The sequence below is a fragment of the Mobula birostris genome, chromosome 32, assembly GCF_030028105.1.
Source record: "Mobula birostris isolate sMobBir1 chromosome 32, sMobBir1.hap1, whole genome shotgun sequence".
Taxonomy (NCBI): Eukaryota; Metazoa; Chordata; class Chondrichthyes; order Myliobatiformes; family Myliobatidae; genus Mobula; species Mobula birostris.
In genome coordinates, this window is record NC_092401.1 from 8,710,749 (window position 1) to 8,724,410 (window position 13,662).

The window sequence follows — 13,662 nt, forward strand, 5'->3', positions numbered from 1 at the left end:
GAAAGAAATCTGCCCTTACCTAATTCACAAGTCACTGTCAAAAATTGGAGATTTTTACAGGCCTCTGCCTGTGAGGAGTTTGTACATTCTCCCCGTGACGACATGGATTTCCTCCAGGTGCTCTGGTTTCCTCCCAGTCTAAAGGTTAATTAGTCATAGCAAATTGTCCCATGATTAGACCAGGGTTAAATCAGGGGATTGTTGGGTGGCACGGCTCAAAGAGTCTATTCCACACTATCTTAATAAATAAATATTCCATTATAGTACATCATTCCCTCAAACTGAGAAAATGTGTTTAACACTACTGTCATATGTCTTAAGCACACAAGGGTGACAGGGTAGAGATACGTCTGCCAAAGGTGTAAGGTGCTCCTTGCCTCTGCTAGCCTGTTGCTCACCCTCAGGCAAGGTGTAGCACCTGCTTAGCCCCCTCCCCGGATCAGGGTCACATGAAGCCATAGGAGTGGGTGGTGGATGGCCAGATGAGCAGCTGGTGCACATCACAAGTCCTGGTTATGCAATCACTGACACCAGGCAATCTCTGAAGAGTCTGAGTCTTGATGACGACTGGGGTGGCGGGGAGGGAGGAGAGAATACTCATCTTGCAAAAACACTGCCCAGAAGGTTGCAATGGCAAACCACTTCTGTAGAAAAAACAATTATCAGGAACAAGCATGGTTATGGAAAGACCATGATTACCTACATCACAACAAATGAGCATCTTATGTTAGTCAAAGAAGATTCTGCACTCCAAATTCTCCTTTAAGAATTGCAACTGCATAACCTTTTATTTGCTTTCCACCTCTTTCATTTGCACCCAACTACTCAAATTTCTGTTTCCAATAACTCCTGGTGATAATTTAAATTTCAAATTATTGGTCCAAAGTGGATATTTATAAACCACTTGCCAGTTCCCCCCCCCCCCCCCATTAACATCTTCATACACATTAGCAACTGTCATGAAATCATCTACAAACCCTGTTAGGGAGTTCCAAATAAGTCTACATTTGCCCCGTGACCATATGGGTTTCTTTCAAAGGCTCCACTTTCCTCCCACATTCCAAAGATGTATGGGTGAATAGGTTAATTGGCCACTTGGGTGTAATTGAGTGACATGAGCTTGCTGGGCCTCTGCTGCATCTCTATTGAATTTAATACACATAGCAAAAAGTCTACGTACATTTTTTAAAAGAGAAAGACAAATCCCCATAGACAAAGGAACCCTCAAATCACAGATTTTATCAAGATGGACAGTTGGAAACTAAATATAGTGAACTCTGATATCCATCAATTTGGTGGTGCTGATCTGAAAATTTCTGGGCTGTCAGACGTTATTCCTTTAATATTCAATACTTTCATGCTTTAAAGAAAAAAACATTGTATAATGAAATTTTCAGTGAACCCTGTCAATTTAAAGGGAATGTTAAATAGAAAGCTGCAGGTTTCAGCTTAGTTGCTTCAGTATGTGCAAATACACTGTACACTGGCTATAGCTGCAAACTTACTCATATTCTTAAGTCTGACCCTGACTGCTGTTGCACACTGAATGCATTCTGGACCCCTGGCTCTCACACACACAACTAATGAGCTAGATACTAAACCATCAGTAATACCAAAAATTGGTCACTGGACTATTTTTTTTTTTTTAAATTGTAATATACAGCAAGAAGACTAGGTCACACCTAAAGTACTGGAGGATTAGCAATAGCCACAGGACTCCACTTCCCCGAGCGTCCTACAGCAAATGCATCTTCATTATGTCTTTTGTTAACCTTAACTGAGAGGTTAGAAAAGATGTCTCAAACATATGCTGCCCCATGCTTCTTTCTGAAGACCACACCTAGTGGGATCTCCAACAATGTGATATGAATAGAAAAGAGCTAACCTTCTGAACCTGGTATGAGAGAATACTCAGATAAACGAAGGAATGAATATTTCGAATAAGAAATACCAATGTAGCCCAGAAGCTGGCATGGAGGACCAATGCTAAGATAACTGCTGCAGTGAAACCAACACCACTGGGAAGGGAAACAAAGCAAAGGCAAGATTAATGGGGAATACATCTTCCCAAGGGTGGTGGGGGGGGGGGGGGAGGGTAAAAATCAAGCAGTGACCCCACTGCAGAGGCTTAGGTTTGCTGTCAGGAATAGTGCTGCTGGCACATTCCCTGAAATTGCCTTGGGTGTCAAATCACCCTTTGTCTACACCTTAAAAACCAACACATCACGATTATCAATCATTGAAGCACACATTTCCCTGTTCCACAATGGAGGACAGGATAAGATTTTACTCAGTTTGCAATAATGTCCTTGTCTCTACAGCAGGGAACTAGAATGGAATTATCACAAGAATTGCAAGGGAACGCCAATATTAACAGCATCCCATTTTTGACAACTGTGCTCAACGTGGCTTGATAATGATAAGCATAATCTTCTGCTAAAAAGCTTAGTATCCTACGTGCTACCTACCAAACCACAGATCATGCTCTGTCTGCCATGATGAGATGCCATCAGGACCAAATGGGAGGACCTCTGGATCAATATGACAGCCTTTAAAATTTGCATCCACAAGCATCAATGTCTTACTCTTGAGAAAGTCACTCCAGTGTTATGCACTCATGTACATTTTGACCTTTACGGTTTGCCTTCAAGCTTCTGTGTGTTATGTACTGAATGTAATCACATGCGAGACTTGAGTGAAGTTGTTCTAGTGAGGGGAGTGGTACATGTACGGTGGAGATTAACAAAGAAACTTCCACCATACATAGTTAGAGGTGGCTATCCAGTGCTTCTGGGCTGCTCGTGATTGAAGCAGCTCAAACTCAACTGGCATGAAGTGCACTTGATCAGTGGGAGCACTAATCTACAACAGGCTTTTAAGAAACACACAGAAGTATTCAATGGAGAATTGGGCAGTATGAAAAGAATCACTGTTGAACTGACAGTTAGGCCTGACACCAAACCTAAATTCATGAACACAAGTCGTGCTCTATATACTCTCAAACCAAAAGCAAAGGTTGAAGTGGAAAGCTTTTTTGACATGGGGACTATAGAGAGATTCATGAGGGTAGGGCAGTGGATGTCATCTATGTGGATTTTAGTAAGGTGTTTGACAAAGTCCCTCATGGGAGGCTAATCCAGAAGATTAAAATGCATGGGATCCACAGCGAATTAGCTGTTTGGATTCAGAGCTAGTTTGCGGATAGAAGACAGAGGGTAGTAGAAGGGACATTCACGCTGGAGGTCGATACTAGTGGTGTTCTGCTGGGACCTTTGCTGTTTGTAATGTATATAAATGACTTGGATGAAAATATAGATGGGTGGTTAGTAAATCTGCAGTTGATACCATGATTAGTGGAGAGAGACAAAGAATACAAAATATAGATCAGTTGCACATACGGGCCAAGAAATGGAGATGAGTTTAACCCAGATAAATGTGAGGTGTTGCCCCTCAGCAGGGCGAATGCAAGGAGACAGTACACAGTTAAAGACAAGATCAACGGTATTCCTGAGCAGAGATATCTTGAGATCCAAGTCCATAGCTCCATGATAAGGTGGTTGAGGCAGCTTATGGAATGCTTGCTCTTATTAGTGAAAGTCAAAAGTCAGGCTATGTTGCAACTTTATAAAACACCAAAACCTCATCCCAACTGTGAAGCATGGTGGAAGGAGCATCATGGTTTGGTTCTGCTTTGCCGCCCCAGGGACTGAACAGGTTGCAACTGTTGTGGGGACAATTAATCCAAAATTGTATCAAGGCATTTTACAGAAGCTCAGGGTAGCAGTCTGTCACCAGAAGCTTAAGAGACGTTGGATGATGCAACAAGATAATGATCCAAAACATGAGAAAATAAACAGAATGGCTTAAAAAGAAAATCTGTGTTCTGGAATGGCCAAGTCAGAGTCCAGATCTTAACCCAACTGAGATGCTGTGTCATGACCTGAAGAGGGCTCTTCGTGGAAGGTATTCCATAAATATTGATGAACTGAAACAGTTTTGTATGAAGGAATAGCCCAAAATTCCTCTTTGCCATTGTGCAAATCTGATCAACAGCTACAGGAAACATTTGGAGGTTATTGCTGCTAAAGGAGGTTTTACCAGTTATTAAATACGAGGGTACACATACTTTTTTTTTTAAGCCTGGACTGTGAATGATAAGACAATGTGTTCAATAAATACAAGTACAATTGTTTGTACAATTAGTTTAGGCAGATTGTGTTTGTCTATTGTTGTGACTTAGATGAAGATTAGACCCCATTTTCCGAGTAATTAATGCAGAAAATCAGGTAATTGCAAAGGGTTCACAAACTTTCTTGCAACTATGAGTCAATTAAGATCTTTCTTAGGACTACTAACATACTACAAAGTTTGTTCCTAACCCAGCTAGAAAGCTAAAAACTTCAGATTTTAAAACAAATCAACACACACTGGCAGTTGACAGATCACTGTGAAGAGGCTTTTAAAAACCCAAAGCAGTTTTGTCACAATCTGAAGCACTCATACACTTCCACCTGTCACTGCCCATACAGTTGACCTGCAACCCATCACCCTATAGCGTGGGGGCAGTTATCTCACACATCACTGCATCGGGTGAAGTCCCCAATCGATTTTACTTCAAGGACATCAAGCAAGCCAGAAAGCTACTATGCCCATATTGGGCAGGAAGCACATGCAATTGTCTTTGGAGTTAAATCCATCAAATCTTTAGCTAACAATTTACATTACTGACAGGTCGCCATGACACCAATTTTTGGTCCCCAGGGAGGCATTCCTTCCCCGGTTGTTAGTCAAGTGGAACATTGGGCTCTGTTACTATCTGCACATCAGCATGATGTAAAGTACAAGAGATCCAAGCACCATTTAAATGCTGATGGACCACCCAGACTTCCCTTTGCTGTTAGCTGCAGGGTAAGCCCGGAAGCGCACACGTACTGAAAATGCAGTAACCAAGCCAAGATCTATACATACACCACCAAGAGATGAAATAACTTTATCATCCCTAGGTCGTCCATACACTCACAGGAACAGGCAGACCCCCACCCAATTGAATCACATTTAGTGACTAACCCTTAACACAGAGCAGAATAACCCCCAGGGTTACATCTGGGAATAAAGGCAGTGTATCCGCTTTCCCGAGTTTAGAAAAAAAAAGTTTCGTTGTTGGTTGAATTTGATGATCACTCCATTGTATGTGAAGAGTTCAGCAGCTAGTCTATATATGGGAAGGGGGAGAAACCTTTAAAATAAGGGAGGAAGGATATGTTATGTATTCACGTAAATTTTGACCTTACAGGTTGCGATCAAGCTTCCCCACTCGTTACGTACTAAACGTGATGATGTAATGAGAGGGGGCATTCTGGGTAGACTTACAAGTATAATAAACTGCGTACATTTTGTTTCATCACCCCCCCCGCCCCCCCAAATCTTTCGTGTGTTATTTGCGGCCATCTGGTTTTGCAGCACCACAAACATAACATCCAATGCACAAGCTTTTGATTCCAGATGCCAGAGAACAGCCACCCTCACTGAATTTTCCTCTCCCAGCTCTCCATTGACCAAATCTTAGAAGGCAGCAATGGAGAAAAACAGAGCACTCAGTGGACCTAAAGGTTGGAGGCACTGACTTCAATGACTGAGGTAAAAGCTATTAACTACCTGATGCAGCACTACCCAAAGCAAATGCAATTTTACTGCTCAGGAAGTCATTGCCCATGCAGAGTTACAATGAAGGAAGAAATGGGAACACCCACCCTCAGCAACATCAGGCCCCAACTGGTGGAATGCATATCCACCCAGAATTAAGCTCATCAATAGGTGATATAGTCACGTAGCACACACTTGCTACCCACCACTTTGCCATCAAGCACAAATTACATTAACCCTATATTTATCCCATTTTATTCCGCCCACATTCCAAACAACACTACAGATCCTACAACTCATCCACGCATTTGGAAGCAGTTTATAGCAGCCAGGAACCCCATGCAACGGTAGAGAGAATGTGCAAATTCCATGTCAGGAGATACGAGATCACTTCATTTGGAAGTACCAGCAGCAATGCTGACTGTTTCAGGGAACTGGCCGGCACATCAGGCACAATTGAGTATACTGACAACTGGTTCACTATCTAAAGAATTTGATAAGTTGGCAGTCCAAGTTCCTAAATCAGAGAGACTGGCTGCCTGGCTGGGATATGACCGAGCAGATTTACTTTGCAATATAGACAGTATATGGTGAACAGTGATAGGATACTTGTTGAACTGCCCGTTGTGTTGCTGTGTCTGGCGATTGAGAGTCTTTGAGCAGCTGGAGCACTTGCTGAAGACCCTGTTCATCAGGTTGCCACTCCATCGTAAACAACAAACCTGCAACGAAGGGAGAAAATCCATGAAACATCTGGTTAAATCAGGACACCAGCACCAGTTTATAACTGCATAACTTGCAGGAGAAATTAAATCAGATAGCAGAAAAGATAAGCAAGCAGAACTAAAAGCACAACCAAGGTCGCATCTGACTGCTGGGCGAGTCCAAATGTACAAAACTAGTAAGTGGGGTCACCTCAAATTAAACAAGCAAACCAGTCACTCTGAGCCTGGTTAATATAAAATGTAACAGACACATTATAGTTTCTAGACACTGTCCTCTTCCATGATACCCTGTACAACCTAACAAATGCATGCAGCTGAGCATAATATAAACTTTCACTCAACATAAGCAATACCTAGAGATCATACATGAATCATTGATGAGAAAGCCTGAAGAACAAGTGATGAATATTACTATCACGAGTAATACCCAAGCCTCTCTGGAACTTGTGGATTGTCAATATCCATTTCTAAACAAGCTTAAATGGCACTTTGTTTTATAGGCCCAAAACAAACCTCTTTCAATAAACAGGCCATACAATTAACAAAACACATCCTCCACTTCAGCTCGTACCACTAATCAAGTCTGAGAAACACTTTGAAACTGTCCCCAGCCTAGGTGAAATTTCCTGAAAACATTAAATACCACCAATAAGGCTCCGAAGTGTTCAATTGGGATAATATCAGCATTGATACATTTGCTGCAGAAGAATTTGCTCAGCATCTAGTTTAACCAAAAGTTAACATACGGCTAGCAGATAAGCTGAAGGATCAGAGGCTGAATTTAATACCAAATCATATAAAACTGGATATTGGAAGAATCCGTAATGCTGATGGAAAGGACAATTTTTGACATTGAAAGAAAGTCTGTAAAGCCAGAGTACAACAGTTATAGGCAGATTTTAGCTGTCGCTTGTTTAATCCGTAGGCTCAAAGTAAAAACACAGTACTTTACAAAATACACAGAACATGCTAGCAGGACTCAGAATCCCTGGAAATGAATAAGCAGTTGATGTTTTGGGCTGAGATCGTTCTTCAGGATTGAGAATGAATGGAGAAGATGCCATAATAAAGAGGTGGGGGGGGAGAAGAGAAGGGGAAGGAGGCTAGCTGGAAGGTGCTGGGTGAAGTCAGGTGGGAAAGGTCAAGGGCTGGAGAAGAAAGAAATTAGTGTCACAGTAGCATTACAAGGGCACAGATATAAATATTTGAAGAGAAGTAGAAAGAATAAACAGAAACAGGCGGGGGTCATCAGTTCCCCGGCTATAGGTTGACTCATTATAAAGCCGAATGGCAGAGGACAAGAATGACCTCATTTGGAGAAGTGCAGTTATCTTAATCTATTACTAAAAGTACTCCTCTGTTCAGTCAAGGTGAGAAACCTTGACCAGAATTGCCAGGATTTTCCATAGGGTCCTTTGTTCTACCACAGCCTCCAATGTGTCCAGTTTGACTCCTATAACAGAGTCTGCCTTTCTAATCAGTTTATTGAGCCTGTTGGCATCACCCCTGTTGATCGTCCGAGAGGAGAGTGAAAAAGAAAAGTGACGGGTAAGTGAGAAGAGGTAAAAGAACAGATTGGAGAATAGAGGGGACGGGGGATTTACTGGAAGCCATCAGGCTGGAGGGTCCCTAGACAGAATACAAAGTGTTGCTCCCCCACCGAGGGTGGCTTCATCTTGGCACAGGAGGCGGCCATGGACCGGCACGTCAGAGCAGGAATGGGACTCTGATAAATGTTTAGCTGCTGGGAAGTCTTACTTGTGGCAGATGGTGCAGAGGTGCTCGATGAAACTGTCCAATTTACAAATGGTCTCAGCAATGCAGAGGAGGCTGCATCGAGAGCACTGGCACAATCGACAACCCCAGATCTGCAGGTGGAGTGTTGCCTCGCTTGGAAGGACTGTTTGGGGCGCTGAATGAATGGAGGTGGTGTATGGGCAGGGGTAGCACTTTGGCCGCTTGCAGAGTTAAGTGCCGAGGGGATGATTAGCGAGTAGGTACAAATGGACAAGGAAACTGTGGAGGAAGTGATTCTCAGAAAGTGCGGTGGGGGCGGGGGAGAAGTAAAGAAATGTTTAATGGCAGGATCCCTTTGTAGATGGAAGATGTGTTGGATGCGGAGACTAATGGGGTGGTAGGACAAGAAGAACTCTGCCACCGTTAGGGCAGTGGGAGGATGGGGTGAGCGTGAATACATGGGAAATGGAAGAGACACGGGTGAGAGCAGCATCAACAGTGGAGGAAGGGAAACCCTGTTCTTTAAAAACCATGTCCTGAGAACAGGCAAAGAAACAGAAGGGAATAGCATTTTTACAAACAGGTTTTTACATTTTTTAACAAAGAATTCAGAAAAGAACTCAGGTGACAGTGTTATCTATGGTGTCTTGTCAACTTAATAAAAACAGCTTTGTAAAATCATTTGCTTTGGTTCCTGAATGCCTTCAATTGTCTGACAAAACATGTGCAATATTTCAGCAGTTTTAACAAGATGTCCCACACAGACACCATCTTATTCAATTGTCTGTGCATCTTTCACACTGCTTTAATATACAGTCCATCGTTCATTTTAATTAATTACAATGAATCCACTGTTGCTCAGGGTCACACTGAACTCAGGAGCGATCTCAGAATCTACTGTAGTGATTATGACAGCAAGTACAAATCAGAATCCCTGCTTTACCCGACTATTTTCGTCAACTTGCACATTATGGGACACAATGGCAGAAAAAAAAATGCTCTTAACCGAGTGGAATAGTACAAGTAGAAAGGGACAAATAACTACTACATTAAAATTTATTGAGCTGTGTTGTAAAAACGCGGGCATTAAATTTAAATCCTGACCCTGCTCATCATACAATTCTCCCAGTGTTCGGATAGCAACCTTGTAGATCACCCCACAGAAAGAATACTTAGTTCACCAAGGCCCAAAGTCTGTGCAGAAATCAATACCTTTGTTCTCACCATTCCTCCCAGTAATCATTTGGAGGCTTGAGCATGAAGTAATCGGACATGGTGCAATGGCCTGTCGCCTAAAAGCACACCACTACCAATTCAGACTAACTTCACCCAGGACCGCCGGCCGGGTGTCCAGGCCTCGATATATGCAGCCGCCAACACGGGGGCGTGTGGCTCCGCCTATGGGCGGGAAGCGGGTTGAAGCGAGCGAGGCCTAAAGCCTGCAGTTGCTCGGAGCCGGCCGCGACCGAGACGAAAGGAGAGCCCTAAGCAGCGGCTTGCACACATCCCGGTCCCAAGCAGCGGACCTTCCTCTCAGTCCCCGACCGCCACGGCGATTGACTCACTGGATCCGGCGCCTTGTCCCAGTGTACCCATCCTCCCAGTCCACCGCTGAACTCCCGCCTCGGCTTCCCCCACCGCCAGAGCTACGGAACCACTTCGCCCGCTGCCCGAACGGACATCATCACCCACTGCCTTCGGCATCAGCTCATCTGCTCGCAGACCCAGCCCATTCACTCAATCCCCACTACCTCCCCCCAAGGCCCACACGACCTCTCCGCCCCAAGGCCTAAACCTCCATCCTCTCCCCTCCATTCCGGAGCTTTGTGCTACATGCCCTGCCTTTAGCTATGCCGCCCTCCAACCCCACGCAGACAATCACAGGCCTCAACTCCTGGGGTTCTGTTCAGGCCTCCGCCGTCTCATTCTACGACCTAGTCAAAATTACTCCCCTCCACTTGCTCCTCATCCGGCGACCAATATCAGCACCCCACCCCCACACCGTGGAATACACCCACACCGCTTCTACACATCCTCCACCTCCCTTACCCTCCAACACCCCTCGTCCTCCACCTCCCTTACTCCTCCTCGTCCTTCACCTCCCTTACCCTCCAACACCCCTCATCCTCCACCTCCCTTACTCCTCCTCGTCCTTCACCTCCCTTACCCCCCAACACACCTCGTCCTCCACCTCCCTTACCCCCCAACACCCCTCGTCCTCCACCTCCCTTACCCAACACCCCTCGTGCTCCACCTCCCTTACTCCTCCTCGTCCTTCACCTCCCTTACCCCCCAACACCCCTCGTCCTCCACCTCCCTTACTCCTCCTCGTCCTTCACCTCCCTTACCCCCCAACACCCCTCGTCCTCCACCTCCCTTACCCCCCAACACCCCTCGTGCTCCACCTCCCTTACCCCCAACACCCCTCGTGCTCCACCTCCCTTACTCCTCCTCGTCCTTCACCTCCCTTACCCCCCAACACACCTCGTCCTCCACCTCCCTTACCCCCCAACACCCCTCGTCCTCCACCTCCCTTACCCAACACCTCTCGTCCTCCACCTCCCTTACCCCCAATACCCCTCATCCTCCACCTCCCTAACCCCCAATACCCCTCATCCTCCACCTCCCATACCCCCAATACCCCTCATCCTCCACCTCCCTAACCCCCAATACCCCTCATCCTCCACCTCCCTTACCCCCAACACCCCTCGTCCTCCACCTCCGACCCCCCAATACCCCTCGTCCTCCACCTCCCTGACCCCCCAATACTCCTCCTCGTCCTCCACCTCCCTTACCCCCAACACCTCTCGTCCTCCACCTCCCTTACCCCCCAACACCCCCGTCCTCCACCTCCCTTACCCCCCAACACCCCTCGTGCTCCACCTCCCTTACCCCACAACACCCCTCGTCCTTCACCTCCCTTACCCCCCAACACCCCTCGTCCTCCACCTCCCTTACCCCCCAACACCCCTCGTGCTCCACCTCCCTTACCCAACACCCCTCGTGCTCCACCTCCCTTACCCCACAACACCCCTCGTCCTCCACCTCCCTTACCCCCCAACACCCCTCGTGCTCCACCTCCCTTACCCCCAACACCCCTCGTCCTCCACCTCCCTTACCCCCCAACACCCCTCCTTGTCCTCCACCTCCCTTACCCCCCAACACCCCTCCTTGTCCTTCACCTCCTTTACCCCCCAACACCCCTCGTCCTCCACCTCCCTTACCCCCCAACACCCCTCGTCCTCCCTCCCTTACCCCCAACACCCCTCGTCCTCCACCTCCCTTACCCCACAACACCCCTCGTCCTCCACCTCCCTTACCCAACACCCCTCGTCCTCCACCTCCCTTACCCAACACCTCTCGTCCTCCACCTCCCTTACCCCCAACACCCCTCGTCCTCCACCTCCCTTACCCCACAACACCCCTCATCCTCCACCTCCCTTACCCAACACCCCTCGTCCTCCACCTCCCTTACCCAATACCCCTCATCCTCCACCTCCCTTACCCAATACCCCTCATCCTCCACCTCCATAACCCCCAATACCCCTCGTCCTCCACCTCCCTTATCCCCAACACCCCTCGTCCTCCACCTCCCTGACCCCCCAATACCCCTCGTCACCTCCCTGACCCCCCAATACCCCTCCTCGTCCTCCACCTCCCTTACCCCCCAACACCCCTCGTCCTCCACCTCCCTTACCCCCCAACACCCCTCGTCCTCCACCTCCCTTACCCCCCAACACCCCTCGTCCTCCACCTCCCTTACCCCCCAACACTCCTCGTCCTCCACCTCCTTTACCCAATACCCCTCCTCGTTCTTCCCCTCCCTTACCCAATACCCCTCCTTGTCCTCCACCTCCTTTACCCCCCAACACCCCTCGTCCTCCACCTCCCTTACCCCAATATCCCTCCTCGTCCTTCACCTCCTTTACCCCAACACCCTTCGCCCACAACCTCCCTTACCCCTCATCCACAACTTCCCTTACCCCTCATCCACAACCTCCCTTACCCTCAATATCCCTCATCCTCCACCTCCCTTACCCCAACACCCTTCGTCCACAACCTCCCTTACCCCTCAATACCTCTCGTCCACAACCTCCCTTACCCTCAATATCCCTCGTCCATAACCTCCCTTACCCCTCAATACCCCTCGTCCACAACCTCCCTTACCCCAACACCCTTCATCCACAACCTCCCTTACCCCTCAATACACCTCATCCTTCACCTCCCTTACCCCCCAACACCCCTGGTCGTCCACTTCCCTTACCCCCAACAACCCCTCCTCGTCCTCCACCTCCGTTACCCCAAACACCCCCATTGCCCAAGCCTCTCCTCGTCCTCCCCCTCACTTGCCCCCCAAGCCTCTCCTTGCCATCCCCCTCACTTGCTCCCCCACACCTCTCTTAAAGCCCCCCCCAACACCTCTTCTCATCCTCCACCCACGGCCACCCCACACCTCTCATCCTTTACCCACGGCCACCCCACACCTCTCATCCTTTACCCACGGCCACCCCACACCTCTCATCCTTTACCCACGGCCACCCCACACCTCTCATCCTCCACCCGCGGCCACCCCACACCTCTCATCCTCCACCCGCGGCCACCCCACACCTCTCATCCTCCACCCACGGCCACCCCACACCTCTCATCCTTTACCCACGGCCACCCCACACCTCTCATCCTCCACCCGCGGCCACCCCACACCTCTCATCCTCCACCCGCGGCCACCCCACACCTCTCATCCTCCACCCACGGCCGCCCCACACCTCTCATCCTCCACCCATGGCCCCTACATTTCCTCATCCTGGGCCCCACACTCGGACCCTCCAACTCATCCTGCTTCCTGGGTACCATATATTCCGTCCACTCCCACCACTTCCTCCTCATGGAACCCGCGGTTCTCTTTCTTTGGTCTGCCTCCAAAGCATCTCATCATTACAAATCTGGCCAGCAATCCCCCCCTCTGGAGGGCGAGGAGCCCGCCCTCGCCGCTCTCCTTCTCCTCCTCCTCCCTTCGGGCCTATTTGATCCGAACTTCTCTCTCCTCCCCTCACCCTTCACATCGTGAGACTCCAGCACGCCACCCACCCCGACCTTCCGCTCCTCCAGCAGATCCTTACCCTCACCCGGTCCTGCCTCCCTCCCTTCCCCTTTTCACTCACCTCCTTTTCCCTTTTCTCTCGCTCTCTCCGGGTTGCTCGCGCCGCTGCCCTGGACCCGGTTTAAATTCTCTTCCGCCAATCCTAGCCGCAGCTTCTCTACACGTGACCGTGAGCCTATTCTACCCAGAAGGCGCTGCGCTCCGAGCATGCGCTGTTGGATGAGGGCGGCTTACCTCCACTACCCCTCCCCCCCATGCCGTGTTGCTAGGATACGTGCTTGGATCCCCGGCTTCAGCTTGAAGCCCACAGTAGCTGCAAACGGCTAATTATGTTTTTAGAGATTGTAGCTATCCATTTTTATTAATTCAACGGCATTAACTAATTCTAGAGAGAGAGAGAGCATAACTTGTATTTATGCAATTGTTCCAGACTGAAGCAGGGATTGTGGGGAGGTGCCC

The 13,662-nt window shown here is 48.3% G+C and overlaps 1 protein-coding gene across 2 annotated transcripts in view; it reads right to left on the minus strand.

Annotated features, from left to right (window-relative positions):
* LOC140191283 (transportin-2) overlaps positions 1 to 13,369 on the minus strand; it is a 46,008-nt gene extending 32,639 nt beyond the window's left edge. The window contains exons 1-2 of one of the 2 annotated variants that reach the window (XM_072248554.1): positions 13,265 to 13,369; positions 6,253 to 6,365 (exon numbers count right to left, since the gene is read on the minus strand). In XM_072248554.1, coding sequence (XP_072104655.1) covers positions 6,253 to 6,351 — 99 coding nt within the window. In that variant the 5' untranslated portion in view covers positions 6,352 to 6,365; positions 13,265 to 13,369. Of the gene's footprint in view, positions 1 to 6,252; positions 6,366 to 9,317; positions 9,880 to 13,264 lie in introns of those variants that run through there. The other variant, XM_072248553.1, reaches the window with a different exon arrangement.
* Positions 13,370 to 13,662: the final 293 nt, after the last annotated feature.